Source organism: Gopherus flavomarginatus, chromosome 5 (genome assembly GCF_025201925.1).
Source record: "Gopherus flavomarginatus isolate rGopFla2 chromosome 5, rGopFla2.mat.asm, whole genome shotgun sequence".
Taxonomy (NCBI): domain Eukaryota; kingdom Metazoa; phylum Chordata; order Testudines; family Testudinidae; genus Gopherus; species Gopherus flavomarginatus.
Genome location: NC_066621.1, coordinates 1238810 through 1257183, shown reverse-complemented (window position 1 = coordinate 1257183; position 18374 = coordinate 1238810). Strand labels below are relative to the sequence as shown.

The following is an 18374-nucleotide window of genomic DNA, read 5'->3' as shown; positions in this document are numbered from 1 at the left end:
GGCCTCAGTGGGTATGGCCAGTCCTCGGGTCGGTCGCAGGCGGCAGGACTCTCCCCAGTGGGAGCTAGGGCACCAGCATCCGGCCTCTCCGGGGGCCAGGCAGCTTCTGAGCCCTGGGGTTGGGCTTTTATACTTCTAGTCCTGCGCCTTGACCTCTGGGGGGCGGGGGCAGGCTCCAGTGGCTCCGCCCACTTTGGCATCTGGAGGAGCTCGTCCCTCTCTGGGGCGGCTGGGAGCCAGGCCACTTCACTACAAGCAGGTTTAGGGGGTGCCTTGATTCCAATCCATAGCTACATGGGGAATATTGAACAGCAGGCTGGGAATTATTTGGGGGCTGTTCTCTGGCCTGTGTCATCCAGGAGGTGTCAGACCAGATGAGCACAATGGTCCTTGGAATCTATGAATCATTAAGACTCAGTAATGACGACGCTTAACTATATCTCAGTAGGTTTCAGAGTCAACACCACATTGAGCGACACGCCCCCACCTCTGAGCAATTGTTTCAGGCAAATTGGAAGGGGTGCATAGGAGAGAACCAAAAAAAGATTTGATGGCTGGAGAAAATGCTTAAATCTGTTGAACTTCCCAAAAAGGAAATTGAGAAATGACTTGATTGTGTGTATAAATATCTTCCCAGGTCGAAAATCCCAGGTACCGAAGAGCTTTTTCATGAGCGGAGAAAGGCAGAACACAAACCAACAGCCAGAAATTAAAGCCCAGCACATTCAAATTAGAAAGGAGGACCCCTCGCAGAATTCAGTTTTGATGTTTCCATAATTTCAATGGAGAACAGCAATGGTGATTTTTAAAGCATTTTTTTATCATTGATTTAAATTTTCACACTTGTGCAAAATGCTGGGGGTGCAAGCAAGAGGAGACAAACAATGATTATTTAATGCCTGAAACTGAAAAGTTAACACACACATTGTCAACGTCCCACATCAAAACCTTCCGAGTCGATATGCATAAAACAGACGCTCAGACATTCTCAAGCAGCGTTTTTCTTACCTTTCCTACCTGCAGTTGCGGATTAGCCCTGTGGAAAATGGCTGCCTTTCTGGAAATGCTTTAGCCAAACAAGCTGTAGGGCTCAGTTGTTGGACAGACAAAGCTACACAGGATCTTTTCAGGGGGCAAGACAAAGATGCCACATTTATTATAATAACAATCTGATTTATGACCAATAACTAATATCTTAAATCTTATAAACACACATTATACCTAATACCTACACACACACACACACACCCGTCAGATGTTCCCAACTGTTGCATAGTTACCAGTCCTGGACATAGCTTGAGTTCGTGGCTTGATTTTGCAGCTTGGGTTCGTAGCTTGTGGCGGTAACTGGCCAGGAAAGCCAGGCACAAGGACTAGCTGGGTCTCTGTTGGGCCTGCACCGATGTCCTTCCATGTTGGCAGCAGAATGTTACCCTCCAACGTCTCCCATCTCACTCATCCTTTGTGTAGGCTTTAGTTTGAATCCAGAGTCTATAGGTCTTGCTGTGTCACTGCCTCTGGGTTTGGTGATTGATCAGCCGTCAATTGCAGGCCTGACTTTCAGCCTGGGACCGGGCTTTGATCTTCCTTCTATTGTATCTTTTCTTTTTAGGGTGGACACTTTTTACTTTGTTAGGGCTCTTGTCTGCATCTTCAGCCAGTGGAGTTTAAACTCTGTTTCATCAGGACAGGCTGGGGCTGGAGGTTGATTCCATCATCCATCCATACCTCAGTCACACAGCTAAACTAACTAATAAGATTACAGCAGGGTTTGCAAAACTGAAGGTTGGAGGAAGCTTTTACAAAATGGAGTGAGCGTTTTACAATGGGGTTTGAATTACAATATGGCAAACAGTGAACAGAAGTTATATTGATAAAGTGAAACATTAAAAACAATGTCATTTATCAGTTCTACACACTGCATGGGTAATGAGGTGCCATTTTGGTCCTGGGTTATACAGGAAGTTAGACTAGATGATCAGGTGTCCCCTTCTGGCCTTAAAATCTCTACCTCCAGCAGACTTTTCTGCTCAGTTAGACTTGGGGCAGTTCACACCACTCCGTGCTATCAGCTCAGGCTCTCGGCAGACTCAGGCAGTGTCAGTTACACTCCAGGCATTGGTCACACTTGGGTAGTTCACACCTGTCCAAGCAATCGGTTCACGCTCTCTGCAGATTCAGGTGTCAATCACACTTAGGCTAGAGGCACCCTCTGACCCCGTTTTCTCTGGTTCTCGGCAGATGTGAGTGCTGGAGACCTCGTCTCTAGTGAAGACTTTGGGTCTGGATGCTTACAGTGTGTGGCTGGATGCACTCAGAGTCTGATGTACAGGATTATTGGTGCAAAGACTGGGTTAGCTGGGTGGAAAGTCTCATTGGGCACAACGGGACAGGAGAAGCTGTGTTAGACAGGCCAAGGGTCTGATCTGTGAGTCTTACTCCTGGGGGAACACAACAAAATGTATGTTGACCATGGAATGGTATAGGGAATACATCCAGGCTAGGAAGAGAACCCAGGTGTCCTGACTCTCTCTCAGCCCCACCCCTGGACTCCACTCCTCTTCCAGAGCTGGGGATAGAACCCAGGAATCGTTAGTTCTCAGACCAGTGCTCTCTGGTTGATCAGAAGGATAGGCATAAGGGGTGCTGCTTTCTTTTACCTTTGGCGCTCTGAGATTGACGGTGGAGTTAGCTGTGTGAAATGTATGTTTCACAAACCAGCAGAATAACGGTTAAGACTCCAATTTACCTTCAAATAGAGCTTTTTTGTCAGAGTGGACCTTATTTCCGGGTGAGTTTTTCGGATTTCGCTTTCATTTTCTTCCTCCTTCATCATGAACTCTCTCTTAGAAATCTCGTTAATTACCTAGGAGAGGATCGAGTCATTTCAGAATACAAATCTATCAGGGGAAAGTTGTTCCTGTGGCAATAACTTAAACCCCCCACAGTTGGGAGCTGTAACGTGAAGAGAAGCAGGCATGGTGAAGACAAAACAATCCCAGTGAATTACCCATCTTCCCTTTGTATACGGTGTGTAAATGCTGCATGCCTCTGGCTAACGTGAGAGCAAAAGCAGACCAGAAAATGGAATTGCCATTCCGCAAATTAGGACCAAAAAACCCCAAACAAACAAACCAAACAAACATTATTTTTGCAGACTGAAGAGTTCTGAAAAGTCAAGACATGGAAAGACCAAAATGCAAGAAGTGGTGACTTTGAACTGGAACAAAACTTTCTCCCCTCTAACCCAAGTGGCTAGCTAAAATTGAGGGATTGATAGGTTATTCCAGCTGCGAAGAGAAATAGAGATACCACTGAGGCAATTTTGTTTGTTTACACAAAATATACAAGTTCGGGGAAGCACACAGGAGCAAATCAACCGAGAGCCTTTCCTTGCTCTGAGCTCCAAGCCTCTTTCAGCCAGCACAGTGACCAAAAGCTCACTCTCTAGGCTTTCGTCAGCTGCTTTTTCAGGTTGTCTCTCTCTTTCTGCTTGGTCTCTCCCCTTGTACCTGCACCAGCACCTCTTAGCTAAAACAATATCCAGAGAAACCTTCCATCCAGATGGTCCAAATTCCTGCATGGACTCACAAAGCCCTTTGTTCTGGGCAGTGATGTGTGCTTATCTATCGCTCACAGCTAGCTCAGGACAGTGGTTAAACCTACCCCAATCTTTGGCTCTGGAATGCCGATTCAAAATAAAGCAGCAGTGTTGTAGCTGTGTCGGCCCCAGGATAATAGAGGGACAAGGTGGGTGAAGTGAGATATTTTATTAAGGTATTATTGTCTAATTTGAAATAATGTCAGGTCATTGTTTCCTTGCGCCCTTCTTTTCCTCTGCCCAGTCTATCTGTGTCCTCCTGGCCTCCTATAGTCAGATTGTCAGCTCCTTGGGGCATCTTTTTTCCTGTGTCTGCACAGCACCTGACACAGTGGGGTCTGGGCCAGGACTGAGAGCCTAGGCACGACCGTAATACACCTCACGTACAGCACCTGGCATAATGGGGTTCTGAGCCATGACTGAGCTCCCAGGCATTAAGACCTTGCCTGCCTTGTCTCTTTAAAACAAGGGAGCTTTGTATCTGTTCTCTGGTGCGGGTTAGGTCATGGCTTTTATTGGACCAACTTCTGCTGGGGAGACAGACAAGCTTTGGAGCTCTGCTGCAGGGCTAGAGAGAGAAATCGGTGCCTCTCAGCTAAATCCCAGTTGAGACTGGCAGGGAAGCTTACGGAGTCATGCCTTGTAGGAGGTCACATGTGAGGGGGTTTGATTGTTCTGCACAAGGGGTTTGAGCTGGGACATAAAGGGCTAGCAGACTAGTGGGGGTTACAGATGGTTGCAAGGAGCCAGTGTCCCCTGTTAAGCCCATGGGTTGTACTGTCTAGCAGTGTTATGACGTAGTTCCCAGGCTGGCCTTTGGGCAGGTTTCCTTGGAGGGGCAGACTGACTGTTGTCATTTGAAAACTTTTTCCCTTGGTCCAATAGAAGATACGACCTCCCCCACCTTGTCACATTAATATCCTGGGACCCACATGGCTACAACCCGGCAAACAACTGGGGACGGCATCGTTTTTGGGTAAGTTCATGATTTTTAAGCCAGGCTCAGGAGTTTGGAGGCCTGATCCCTGACCTCTGAACACACTGTGACCTCATGGAAATATGGTTATGGTATGACTAAGATGTCCTGTATGAAAGATGGCTCATGTGAGGTCTCATTGGAAAGGTTCTGATTTACTGAACGTGTTTATCCAATTTGTATGCACATATCGTTTTTGTATCTGAAGCTGGGAATATTGACCATGTCTCTGTATTTCAAATGTGCTGTGTTTGAGGAGGCCAAACAATGTTAGTGGCTGACTGAAGAAATGCACAAGCATAAGGATCACCCCAGAAGCCGTGTGCAATAGAGACCTCTCAGCGATAGCGCCACACAGTGGAAACAGCAAAAAAAGCTTTCCAGCAAGACATAAAAGAGGGACAATGACAATATGAGGTGTCCTCACTCTCCCTACAACACCACACCTGGAAACACCTGAGGAACAAAGACTGACCTGTGAGCAGTGATGGTCCCAGGCTAAGATCTCTGTGTAAGAAAAGCTGGAAAAGCCAAGGCAACTTGTGCCTTAGGAATCTGCCAGCCTGTTTATCGCTCAGGGTGAGAATTTGCTAATTCATCTCCTACTTACCTAGAGTGTTAAGCTCAGTCTGTGGCTTTTGTTTATTTACTAAGGTAAGGTACTTTGTCCAGTTTGCTATCCATTTAACCACTTAAAATTCACTTTTTGTTGTTAATAAACTTATTTCTTGTTTATAATAAAACCCAGTTTATGTAGTTTCTAATGGGAGGGGGAGCAAGAAGTTGTGTTCATCTCTCTTCACATTGAGGGAGAGGGGGAATTGTTTTGGGCCTGAGCTGTGCAGCTTTGTCTATACGGGGCCAGACAGGATTCTGTTGGGTTTATCCCCCCAAAGGGGTGGGCACGTGAGTGCTGGGGGAGCCCTCTCACACCGAGCTGGGCCTGCAGCAGGGTGTGGCCCTATCTGTGTGCGCTGCCAGAGGCCGGAGACCCTAACTCAGCAAAACAGGGGGAGGGAACCCAGGCTGGTGGAGCAGGAGGGGCTCAGGGAAACCCCAGTACATAAGGTGGCATCCGTGACGGGGTGGGGGGGTCCAACCTGTGTGTATGTCTCTCTCTCTCACACATACACACACTCTCTCTTTCCTCTGTAAAACGGGGATAATGATATGTCCTTCCTTTGAAAATTGCTTTGTCATCTACCGCTGAGAGAAATGCTAGATTTATATATCTTATAAAATATATATTTTATATTACATATATAAATAATATATTCTTTGTTAGAATTATAAAATATAGAAAAGCTATAAATAATATATTGTATATTTCTACACACTTGTCTGTGTAACACATATGTGCATATACAATACAGCTACATCAGTATTTGTTTATCTACAGTATATTTGTGTGGGTGTGTTATATAAATGCACACAAACAGTTAAACATCATCACACCCATTTCACTCTGTAGCCCTCTTAACACCTGTTCCCACTGGACTTAGAATAGCCTGGAATAAGCCGTGTTTAAATTGAATGAAGCGTGTTGGGTTTGCTCCACTTTGATAGGTCCTTGTAAATTCCCACCTCAGGTTATACTGGTGCTGATAAGCCCTCAATGCCCCTTGGAAATAGTCTTCCTGTGGGGCAGCCACATGCTGTCAAAGCACCAGCAATGCTGCTGCTGAGAGACACCCCTTCATTCAATCACATGCAGCCTTGTGCAGCTGGGATTTGCAGCTAGGGAGATCTCCCTTTGCCGGGCACAGTAGAAGGTCACTTATCCTCCCACTCGATAGCAACATAACCTCTCCGGATGCCATGCGTTTACCTTGGTGAATAGCTCTATGATGTCCAAGCAGGGGTACTTGGTGAAGACATACACCATGGTCTGAATCAGCCAAGAGCCTGTGGTTTCACTTCTAATTGAGTAATAACCTGCAGACGAAGGAGGGAGAGTCAGTAAAACCACAGATCCCCGTGGGAATTCGCTGCCTCCCAGCCTGAAGCTGCTGGAGTCAGGGTGAGACCAGATACTGGGATTCACTGAACAAAGATACCTCAGGATGCGCCAGAGGGCTAGGGCTCCCAATAGCAAGACCACACTATCGGGGGCAAGGTTTGCAGAATAATAGTAATAGACCCCATTATGCCCCCAGAGCTGGGATGGAACCCAGGAGTCCTGGCTCCCTGCTCTAACCACCAGACCCCACTCCTCTCCCAGTGCTGAGGAGAGAACCCAGGAGTCCTGGCTCCCAACCCGCCCCCCCGCTCTAACCACTAGTCTCCACACCTCTCCCAGATAAGGCAGCCAGGGGCCCAGTTTTCAACCAGTAGGTCCGGTCAAAAAGGGAACCTGACAGTGCCCAGTCAGATCTACTGACTGGACACCCAAAGTCCAGTTACTGTGGGTGGGGAGGCGCCGGGTCATCACCGATGCCAGCCCTACTCAGCTGGGGCTGCCTTCTACCTGCATCGGGCAGCTGCAGCTCCAGCCCTGCGGTGAGTCCCTCTGAACCCAGGCAGAGAGAGAGGGGGATTGTGGGAGGGGGGAGAAAGGGCAGAGGAGCAAATGGGAGCTGGGGTCTCGGGGGAAGAGGCGGGGCAAGGGAGGTTTTTAAATATTACAAAGTTGGCAACTAGGACTGTCAAACAAACAATTAAAAATTAATCATGACGAATCACAGTTTTAAATCACACTGTTAACCAATAATAGAATATCAGATACAACATTCGTATGTCCCTTCATGCTTTCGCCACCATTCCAGAGGACGTGCTTCCATGCTGACATCGCTAGTTAAAAAAAAAAAAATACATTAATTAAATTTGTGACTGAACTCCTTGGGGGGAGAATTGCATGTCACCTGCTCTGTTTAACTAGCATCCTGCCATATATTTCATGTTACAGCAATCTCCGACGATGACCCAGAACATGCTGTTTGTTTTAGGAACACTTTCACTTCAGATTTGACAAAACACAAAGACGGTACCAATGTAAAATATATAAAGATCAGGGCCACCCAGAGGATTCCGGGGGCCTGGGGCCATCGGCGGCAGGCGGCTCCGGTGGAGCTCCCGCAGGTGTGCCTGCGGAGGGTCCGCTGGTCCCGTGGCTCCGGTGGAGCATCCGCAGCCATGCTTGCGGGAAGTCCACTGGAGCCGTGGGACCAGTAAGCGGCAGGGCACCCCCCATGCGGTGAAATTCTAGAGCCGGCCCTGTTCGGCGGCGGGGGGCCCTTCTGTTCTGAGACCCACTGCCGAAGTGCCCCAAAGACCCGTGGCGGGGGCCCTCCGCCGGCGAATTACCGCCGAAGCTGGACCTGCCGCCGAAGTGCAGCCCGCTCTTCAGCGGTAATTCGGTGGCGTGGGACCCCTGCCGCAGGTCTTCGGGGCACTTCGGCGGCGGGTCCCGGAACGGAAGGGCCCCCCCCGCAGCTGAATTACCGTCGAAGACTGGGTTGCACTTCAGCGGCAGGTCCCGCTTCGGCAGTAATTCGCTGGCGGGGGGGTCCTTCCCCCCGGAGCAGAAGGACCCCCCTGCCGGCAAAGACTGGGAGCAGAAGAAGCTCTGGGGCCCGGCCCCACAAGAGTTTTCCGAGCCCCCTGGAGCAAGTGAAGGACCCCGCTCCAGGGGCCCCGAAAAACTCTCGTGGGGGCCCCTGCGGAGCTCGGGTCCTGGGACAAATTGCCCCTCTTGCCCGCCCCCGGGCGGCCCTGATAAAGATAATTGTAGCACTGCACCCAAGGTTTAAGACTCTGAAGTGCCTTCCAAAATCTGAGAGGGATGAGGCGTGGAGCTTTTAGAAGTCTTAGAAGAGCAACACTCTGATGCAGAAACTACAGAACTGAACCCCCAACAAAGAAAATCAACCTTCTGCTGGTGGCATCTGACTCAGATGATGAAAATAAACATGCACCAGTCTGCACTGCTTTGGATCGTTATCGAGCAGAACCCGTCATCAACATGGACGCATGGCCCCTGGAATGGTGGTTGAAGCATGAAGAAACATGGATTTTTAGTGCATCTGTACATAAATATATTTCTGGTTTCACTGTAAACAAGAAGCAGGCAGCATTATCTCCTGCAAATGTAAACAAACTTGTTTGTCTGAGCGATTGGCTGAACAAGAAGTAGGACGGAGTGGACTTGTAGGACAAAGTTTTGCATTGTTTTGGAGTGCAGTGATGTAACAAACACATTTTTACACTTGTAAGGTGCACTTTCATGATAAAGAGATTGCACTTCAGTACTTGTATGAACTGAAAAATACTATTTCTTTTGTTTATCTTTTTTACAGTGCAAATATTTGGACAGTAATCAAAAATAATATAAAGTGAGCACTGTACACTTTGTATTCTGTGCTGCAATTGAAATCAATAGATTTGAAAGTGCAGAAAATATCCAAAATATTTATAATACATTTCAGTTGGTATTCTATTACTGTTTAACAGTGTGATTAAAACTGCGACTAATTTTTTAATCACATTAATTTGCTTTGAGTTGCTTAACTGTGATTAATTGACAGCCTTATCAGCAACCTTTTACCCAGGAGTTCTGGCACCCCACTCCCCTTTCACAGCCAGGGGTAGAACCCAGGAGTCCTGGTCTCCCCTTATAACAAAAGCGTAATGAGACAAGTAGAGCACAAGGCTGTAGCTTCAGCTACTTTGATATGCGCAGGGTGGAATCAGATTCAAGCTGGTACCGTTTTTGGATGAAAAGACGAAGAGGCAGTCGGTGTGTATAGGAACCCGCCTGCAACGGACCTGGTTGTTCGAGTCAGCTACAAGCCTATCATATTGAAGCACACCTGGGTCTCCTTTTCCTAAAGCATAAAAGAGCTTCCTTTCAGAGACAGACATTACAACGTAGCAGGGTCACACACACTTAGCCAGGTTTCAGAGTAGCGGCCGTGTTAGTCTGTATCCGCCAAAAGAACAAAAGTCCTTGTGGCACCTTAGAGACTAACACATTTATTTGAGCATAAGCTTTTGTGGGCTACAATCCACTTCTTCAGATGCATAGAATGGAACATATAGTGAGGAGATAAATATACACATACAGAAAGCATGAAAAGGTGGGAGTTGTCTTACAGACAGTTTGATTCTTACTGGGCTAGCTTGATTATCACTTCAAAAGTTTTTTTCTCTTACTTAATTGGCCTCTCAGAGTTGGTAAGACAACTCCCACCTTTTCATGCTCTCTGTATGTGTATATAGATCTCCTCACTATCTGTTCCATTCTATGCATCCGAAGAAGTGGGCTGTAGCCCACGAAAGCTTATGCTCAAATAAATTTGTTAGTCTCTAAGGTGCCACATGTACTCCTGTTCTTTTTACACACTTAGCTAGTGGTTGCTAGATCCAGCACATATAATGTCTCAAAACAAGCACTAGAAGGATAGCATTTAAAATCAATGCAAGGAAACATGATTTCCATATAAAGCATAATTAGCCTGTGGAATTCCCCACCACAAGATGCCTTGGAGGCCCAAAACATGTTTTATTGTACTTCCTCTCTTTCCTCTGATTTGTCTGTTTCTGACCCTCCCGTGATGATATGGGGTATTAGAAAGTAATGGGAAAAAATAATTTTTGATGAAAATGCTCTCCTTTTCATTGTAAAAAACTAAAAGACAGAATTTTTGGTTTTCAGCAAGTTACAAGTTGCAGTTTAAAGCCAAAATTTGTCCCTTTTAAGAAGAGGGGATTTTTATTGTTTTCTGCATTTGGTTTCATTTTGGAGTTGATTCCTTTCCCTGCCCGTCAATTTTGATGTGCATGTGGGGGATGGGGATTCCAGAGAACAAGGTAAATTTAAAACAAAAATTCAGCATAAAATTCAAAGCAGGGATGTGGTGCTGTCAGCTGGCTAGCAGGTTAAGGTCTTAAAGTGTTCATTCACTTGTCTGCCAGATGTGGATATTATTGTCTTTATTTGACTGTGACGGGCTGAATGCCATTTGCATTCATGGATTCATAGACTCTAGGATTGGAAGGGACCTCGAGAGGTCATCGAGTCCAGTCCCCTGCCCTCATGGCAGGACCAAATACTGTCTAGACCATCCCTGACAGACATTTATCTAACCTACTCTTAAATATCTCCAGAGATGGAGATTCCACAACCTCCCTAGGCAATTTATTCCAGTGTTTAACCACCCTGACAGTTAGGAGCTTTTTCCTAATGTCCAACCTAAATCTCCCTTGCTGCAGTTTAAGCCCATTGCTTCTTGTTCTATCATTGGAGGCTAAGGTGAACAAGTTTTCTCCCACCTCCTTGTGACACCCTTTTAGATACCTGAAAACTGCTATCTCTCAGTCTTCTCTTTTCCAAACTAAACAAACCCAATTGTTTCAGCCTTCCTTCATAGGTCATGTTCTCAAGACCTTTAATCATTCTTGTTGCTCTTCTCTGGACCCTCTCCAATTTCTCCACATCTTTCTTGAAATGTGGTGCCCAGAACTGGACACAATTCTCCAGTTGAGGCCTAACCAGCGCAGAGTAAAGCGGAAGAATGACCTCTCGTGTCTTGTTTACAACACACCTGTTAATGCATCCCAGAATCACATTTGCTTTTGTTGCAACAGCATCACACTGTTGACTCATATTAAGCTTGTGGTCCACTATGACCCCTAGATCTCTTTCTGCCATACTCCTTCCTAAACAGTCTCTTCCCATTCTGTATGTGTGAAACTGATTGTTCCTTCCTAAGTGGAGCACTTTGCATTTGTCTTTGTTAAACTTCATCCAGTTTACCTCAGACCATTTCTCCAATTTGTCCAGATCATTTTGAATTATGACCCTGTCCTCCAAAGCAGTTGCAATCCCTCCCAGTTTGGTATCATCTTCAAACTTAATAAGCATACTTTCTATGCCAACATCTAAGTCGTTGATGAAGATATTGAACAGAACCGGTCCCAAAACAGACCCCTGCGGAACCCCACTTGTTATACCCTTCCAGCAGGATTGGGAGCCATTAATAACTACTCTCTGAGTACGGTTATCCAGCCAGTTATGCACCCACCTTATAGTAGCCCCATCTAAATTGTATTTGCCTAGTTTATCGATAAGGATATCATGTGAGACTGTATCAAATGCCTTACTAAAGTCTACGTATACCACATCCACCGCTTCTCCCTTATCCACAAGACTCGTTATCCTATCAAAGAAAGCTATCAGATTGGTTTGACATGATTTGTTCTTTACAAATCCATACTGGCTATTCCCTATCACCTTATCACCATTGTACGTATACCCTGACTGATGTGTACTAGCGTAACTAAATTAACCTGTTGTTGCAATGCCTTTTTTCACGTCTGTATCCTGTGCTTAATTAGCCTTAAATCAGAGAGACAACTAAGAGCGGATATGATAGAGGTCTATAAAATCATGACTGGTGTGGAGAAAGTAAATAAGTGTTATTTACTCCTTCTCATAACACAAAAACTAGGGGTCACCCAAAGAAATTAACAGGCACCAGGTTTAAATCAAACAAAAGGACGTATTTCTTCACACAATGCACAGTCAACCTGTGGAACTCCTTGCCAGGGGATGTTGTGACAGTGAAGACCATAACAGGATCCAAAAAAGAACTAGATTAATTCATGGGGGATAGGTCCATTGAGGGCTATTAGCCAGGCGGGCAGAGATGGTGTCCCTAGCCACTGTTGCCAGAAGCTGGGAATGAGCAGACAGGGGGTGGGTCACTTGGTGATTCCCTGCTCTGTTCATTCCCTCTGGGGCACCTGGCACTGGCCACTGTCGGCAGACAGAACACTGGGCTGGATGGACCTTTGGTCTGACCCAGTCTGGCTGTTCTTATGTTCTGATGATGTATTAGCATTTAGATGAAATTTAAATAATGCACAAATACTAATGAATGATACCTGAAATGTTTCCACTTCTCTGGCCCTACTGGAATGAAAGGTCGGCAATTACATTATGTAGATCACTGGTGCTGGGTCACTTGTGTATAGGGTGACCAGATAGCAAGTGTGAAAAATCGAGACAGGGTGGGTGGGGCAATAGGAGCCTAAAATCAGGATTCTGGCAATAGGACCCAAAAATCGGGACTGTCCCTATAAAATCGGGACATCTGGTCACCCTACTTGTGTATGATAGGAAGTAGAACATTAACTTCAAAGCCATGGTGGAAGCCCACAGACAGTCTGCACGGGCGATTCGTCAGAGCCCATACCGGGACAAAGGCGCCTGTGAACAAGATCTATAAAATACTGGATCCAGGGAGCGATTCTCAGTCTCTGGACTGCTTGGGTTCTGCCCGGGGGAACCTGGTGCCATTGGGCTACAGGCTCTAATTCAACTAACGTGTGCCCTGAGGCTGGCACTCGCAGCTGGGAGACGCTCGGGGAATGAAAATGAGCAACTCTGTTTATTTCAAAAAGAGCTCCTTTTTGCCAGGCTCTTAGCTGTAAGACCTGCAGGCAGGGCCTGTGTCTCTTTCCCTGTGGTGTTGTGATGCCTTCTGCACATTTCTGAGTGGCTCAGAAAAGAAGTCATCATAAAGTCATTATTAATTATGTGTCTTAGGCTCCCCTGTGTTAATGCTGTGCATTTTCTATTCAGTGGATTAGGGGATATTCCAGGAGCCTAGACATGGCCCACGACCCCTCTGTGCCAGGCGCTGCACAGACCTAGAACAAACCATGATCCCTGCCCCGCAGAGCCAACAGCATTGGTGTATACCGAGAGAGCCAATGGGAGACAAGCAGATGGAGGAGCCCAAGGGAGCAATGAGATCAGACTGACCAGTAACCGGAGGGGTCCCAGCCTGCGTGACTGCTGGCGAGTTTTTTGCAGACCTTGTGGCACAGCAGCGTTTGGAGGAGGAGAATGAGGAAGCAACCCCCTGTTAGTTTTTCTTACCCTACCTTGAGTTCATTGGTCTTCAGTTAAGTTGAGGTAAAACTCAAGTTAAGCCAAATGCCTCCTTTCTGCTGGTAGGGAAGGGCCTGTGTACGGGGTGAGGAATGAGTGGGGCAGTGTGTTAGACACTGAGCTGGGACTGCTGCCTGTACTTCAGGCCATTGGGCACAACAGGGCAGAGTTAAGGTTGTGGGGCATCCTTAATTCTGGCCTTCCCTAACTTTTCAGTGCTCGACTTTGAAACGTCAGCGTTCTTCAAACGCAGTTTGTGTGTGAGATACAAAATAGAAGGGGGTGGCTACGCTGGGTTTGCTTAAACAGGTGTTACAATCCGAGTGTGGAGACAAGGAAATTGTAGCTGTAACGCCTGTTCGCTGGGAGCTTGGGGTTACCTCCCTTAGCTAACACATGAGGGGCGGGAAAAGGTAACAGATTTTACCCTGGGGTGACTGAGTTTCCCTCTGCAGCCCCCCTTGAGGCTCAGGAGGGCACAACTCACCCAGTCATGGGGTCTCTGCCGTTTGGCCACTGTCTCTTGCAGGGTTTGATGTAAACCTTCACCTGCGTCAAACGTCAGGCCAGGCCCTTGTGGGGTGAGGAGTCCAAGAACTGTGGGGATGGGGAATCACCTCAGCTCTAAACAGAGTCATGGGCTGACGCTCTTCTAGGGAGATCCCCCAGCCCCTCGCTCAGGCTCCCACGCTCTGCTTGTCCATTCCGCCAGGAGGCTCACCCGCCCAGCGAGCCTCTGTGTAGACGTGGCCAGGGAGGAGGGGTCGGAATGAAAGAATTAAATCTGGTGCTGGGTTCCCCACTCAAAGGAGGGGGAATCTGAGCCGCAGACTCACCCCCCCGGCAGGCCTGGATGATGAAGACTTTGGGTTTGCCCCGCAGCGCTCGGCAGGTCTCGTTGGTCATTTCTGCAAACAGCTCCTCCAGCTTCACGTGCTGTCCATCGGCTGCCGTGACAACTCCGCTGTCCCCATGCGCCATGATGACCACGAAGCTGCAGCTGACCGGGTCTCGGATTTGGTCTATCCGCTCTCGGAAGAGCACCAGCTCGGTCTGGAATTGCTTCAGCAGGAAATTGTGACAGTCAGGAAAGCAATGATGGGGAGTGCACCTGCCTCCGGGCGCTGTGTGAACGGCTAACTCAGGCAAAGCCTCATTCCCATGTCCCCGACTCCTAGCAGCAAATTCTCCCCCTAAGGGGAGCAGGCTGAGAAAGCCCCGAACATCAGCGAACTGCTGGGGCCAGTGATATGGTGGGGCCTGGTGAACTCCGGTGGGGAACATGAATGGGGGTCACGGGGCTGGGCACTGGGCTGCTGAGGATGGCGTTTCCTGCAGGAGTTCCTGAGACACCAGGGTGGACTGACTATGGGCAGACGCTGCATGATCTGAAAGGCGACAGAGCTCAAGTGACCCAGCTGAAGGGCCTATGGGGAAACTGAGGCAGGGTTGCTGCAGAGCCAGCCCCATGCCACCAGGGCGCCCTGGTTATAGTGCTATTTACTGATGCAGTCGGGTCCTTGACCAGCGTGTTCTGAAATCCAAAAGTCGTATACATCTTGTTCAGCGCCTCGATGTCCTTCTCCGCACCCGGCCGATCTTTCAGCACGCAGAGAGTCAGGGCCAGCCGCGCCCCTCTCATGTTGTACACCTGCAGCAGGGAGTGAGGGTTTCATACCTAGCACCCCTGGGGCGCCCCCATTTCCCAGACGCATGGCAGGGGACGACCAGCCTGTGAAAGCAGACCGAGCCCAGAGCCCAGGACTCTCTGTCAGGGACTCCCATACTCCAGCAGGGAACCAGGTGTCTGTGGGGACAGAAGCTAAATTCCCAACTACCCAATGGGACTGGCCCAAAGGGAACCATCTGCCATGATAAATACCCAACGTGTTTTCTGGCCAGTGGGTATCCAGGGACCCCTTGGCTGGTGCTAGCATGCAGCCCCTCTGGGGTGGGGCACAAGAACTGGTAATACAGGGACCCCTTGGCCAGGTGGTGAGATGCGGCCACCTCTGGGGTGGGGAAACTGTTCATAGGACACTGGCAATACATGGGAATAATAAATGCTTCCATCAGGGCCCCCTAGTACTGCAACGAGGCCAGAACTGACTGCCAGTAGAGATCCCCCCTGCCAAGGCCCCCCCTTGCCCTACTCGGCACAGCGCCCCCACCGAGCCCCCACCAGCTCCCTACAGCCCAGAGCCCCCTGCCGCGCCCCCCGCCCCGCTCCCCGCAGCTGGGCACCCCCTGCCGCGCCCCCCGCCCTGCTCCCCACAGCCCAGAGCCCCCTGCCGCGCCCCCCGCCCTGCTCCCCGCAGCCCAGAGCCCCCTGCCGAGCCCCCCGCCCTGCTCCCCACAGCCCAGAGCCCCCTGCCGTGCCCCCCGCCCTGCTCCCTGCAGCCCAGAGCCCCCTGCCAAGCCCCCACCAGCTCCCCACAGCCCAGAGCTCCCTGCCGCGCCTCCTGCCCTGCTCCCCGCAGCCGAGCCCCCTGCCGTGCCCCCCGCCCTGCTCCCCGCAGCCCAGAGCCCCCTGCCGAGCCCCCCGCCCTGCTCCCCGCAGCCCAGAGCCCCCTGCCGTGCCCCCTGCCCTGCTCCCCGCAGCCCAGAGCCCCCTGCCGTGCCCCCCGCCCTGCTCCCCACAGCCCAGAGCCCCCTGCCAAGCCCCCACCAGCTCCCCACAGCCCAGAGCCCCCTGTCGATCCTCCCGCCCAGCTCCCTGCAGTCCAGCACCCCAACCGAGCCCCCATCCCACCCTGCATCCCAGCGTCCCCTGCCGATCCCCCCGCCCAGCTCCCCGCAGCCCAGCGCCCCAACTGAGCCCCCATCCCACCCTACATCCCAGAGCCCCCTGCCAAGCCCCCTGCCCAGCTCCCCACAGCCTAGAGCACCCTGCCGATCCCCCCCGCCCAGCTCCCCGCAGCCCAGAGCCCCCTGCTGAGCCCCCCGCCCAGCTCCCCGCAGCCCAGAGCCCCCTGCCGATCCCCCCGCCCAGCTTCCCGCAGCCCAGCGCCCCCTGCCGATCCCCCCGCCCAGTTCCTCATGGCCCAGCGCCCCATGCCGAGCCCCCCGCCCAGCTCCCCACAGCGCAGAACCCCCTGCCGATCCCCCCACCCAGCTCCCCAAAGCCCAGCGCCCCCTGCCGAGCCCCCCGCCCAGCTCCCCGCAGCGCAGAACCCCCTGCCGATCCCCCCACCCAGCTCCCCAAAGCCCAGCGCCCCCTGCCGAGCCCCCCGCCCAGCTCCCCGCAGCCCAGCGCCCCCTGCCGAGCCCCCCGCCCAGCTCCCCGCAGCCCAGCGCCACAACCGAGCCCCCATCCCACCCTGCATCCCAGAGCCCCCTGCCATCCCCCTGCCAGCTCCCTGCACCCCAGAGCCCCCTGCTGAGCCTCCCACCCAACTCCCTGCAGCTCAGAGCCCCCTGCTGATCCCCCCGCCCAGCTCCCCGCAGCCCAGCACCCCAACTGTGCCCCCATCCCACCCTGCATCCCAGAGCCTCCTGCCAAGCCCCCTGCCCAGCTCCCCACAGCCCAGAGCACCCTGCTGATCCCTCATCCCACCCTGCAGCCCAGAGCCCCCTGCCGAGCCCCCTGCCCAGCTCCCTGCAGCCCAGAGCCCCCAGTCGAACCTCTGCCCACCTCCCCACAGCCCAGTGCCCCCTGCTGATCCCCCCGCCAGCTCCCCGCAGCCCAGCGCCCCCTGCCGAGCCCCCCGCCCAGCTCCCCGCAGCCCAGAGCCCCATGCCGATCCCCCCGCCCAGCTCCCCGCAGCCCAGAGCCCCAACTGAGCCCCCATCCCACCCTACATCCCAGAGCCCCCTGCCGATCCCCCCGCCTAGCTCCCCGCAGCCCAGAGCCCCCTGCCGATCCCCCCGCCTAGCTCCCCGCAGCCCAGAGCCCCCTGCCGATCCCCCCGCCCAGCTCCCCGCAGCCCAGCGCCCCCTGCCGAGCCCCCACCAGCTCCCCGCAGCCCAGAGCCCCCTGCCGAGCCCCCTGCCCGCTCCCCGCAGCCCAGAGCCCCCTGCCACTCCCACCGCCCAGCTCCCCGCAGCCCAGAGCCCCCTGCCAATTCTCCCGCCCACCCTGCAGCCCAGAGCCCCCTGCCGATCCCCCCGCCCAGCTCCCCACAGCCCAGAGCCCCCTGCCGATCCCCCCGCTCAGCTCCCCGCAGCCCAGAGGCCCCTGCTGAGCCCCCCACCCAGCTCCCCGCAGCCCCGAGCCCCCTGCTGAGCCCCCCGCCCACCCTGCAGCCCAGCGCCCCCTGCCGAGCCCCCCGCCCAGCTCCCCGCAGCCCAGAGCCCCCTGCTGAGCCCCCTGCCCACCCTACAGCCCGGCGCTCCCTGCCAAGCCCCCGCCCGCTCCCCACAGCCCAGAGCCCCCTGCCGAGCCCCCCGCCCCGCTCCCCAGTGCCCCCGGCTGATCCCCCCGCCCAGCTCCCTGCAGCCCAGAGCCCCCTGCCAGCTCCCCGCCCAGCTCCCCGCAGCCCAGCGCCCCCCGCCTCACTCTCTGTGGCATGGTGCCCCCTAGCACCGCGCTGGAGCTTTGGGGGCAGCTCTCATTACGAAGGAAGAAGGACTCCAGCATTTCTGCTGCCTAGAAACTTCTCCGTCGGGGACAGTGTCCCAGCGAAGGCCACTAACCTCTTCTCTCCGCCTGCGCTGTGGTGACTCTGCCTGGCAGGTGTGAGGAGGGGCCAGCCTGCATGCCCAGAACTGAGGCCCCAGCCAGCCGGTGCAAAGGAATTCCAGACAGAGACAGTTCATGTACAAATGCTAATCTGTGCACAGCCCCCCCCCATGCTGAACCCCCATCCCCACCCCGCACCTCCTGCACCCCCAGCATGGATCCCAGCCAGCCGGAGCCACCGCAACCCGGGCCAAGCAGGAGGGCCGTCTGGGACACCGGG

General features: G+C 52.1%; 1 protein-coding gene across 1 annotated transcript in view; it reads right to left on the bottom strand.

Moving 5' to 3' along the window:
* Positions 1-1137: 1137 nt before the first annotated feature.
* Positions 1138-18374, bottom strand: part of CASP14 (caspase 14) — a 28037-nt gene continuing 10800 nt past the window's right edge. Inside the window, exons 6-12 of the mRNA XM_050952376.1 lie at positions 18109-18180; positions 14978-15124; positions 14310-14535; positions 9281-9400; positions 6406-6512; positions 2750-2866; positions 1138-2441 (exon numbers count right to left, since the gene is read on the bottom strand). Of these exons, the coding sequence (XP_050808333.1) occupies positions 2436-2441; positions 2750-2866; positions 6406-6512; positions 9281-9400; positions 14310-14535; positions 14978-15124; positions 18109-18180 (795 nt within the window). The 3' untranslated portion in view covers positions 1138-2435. The remainder of the gene's footprint in view (positions 2442-2749; positions 2867-6405; positions 6513-9280; positions 9401-14309; positions 14536-14977; positions 15125-18108; positions 18181-18374) is intronic.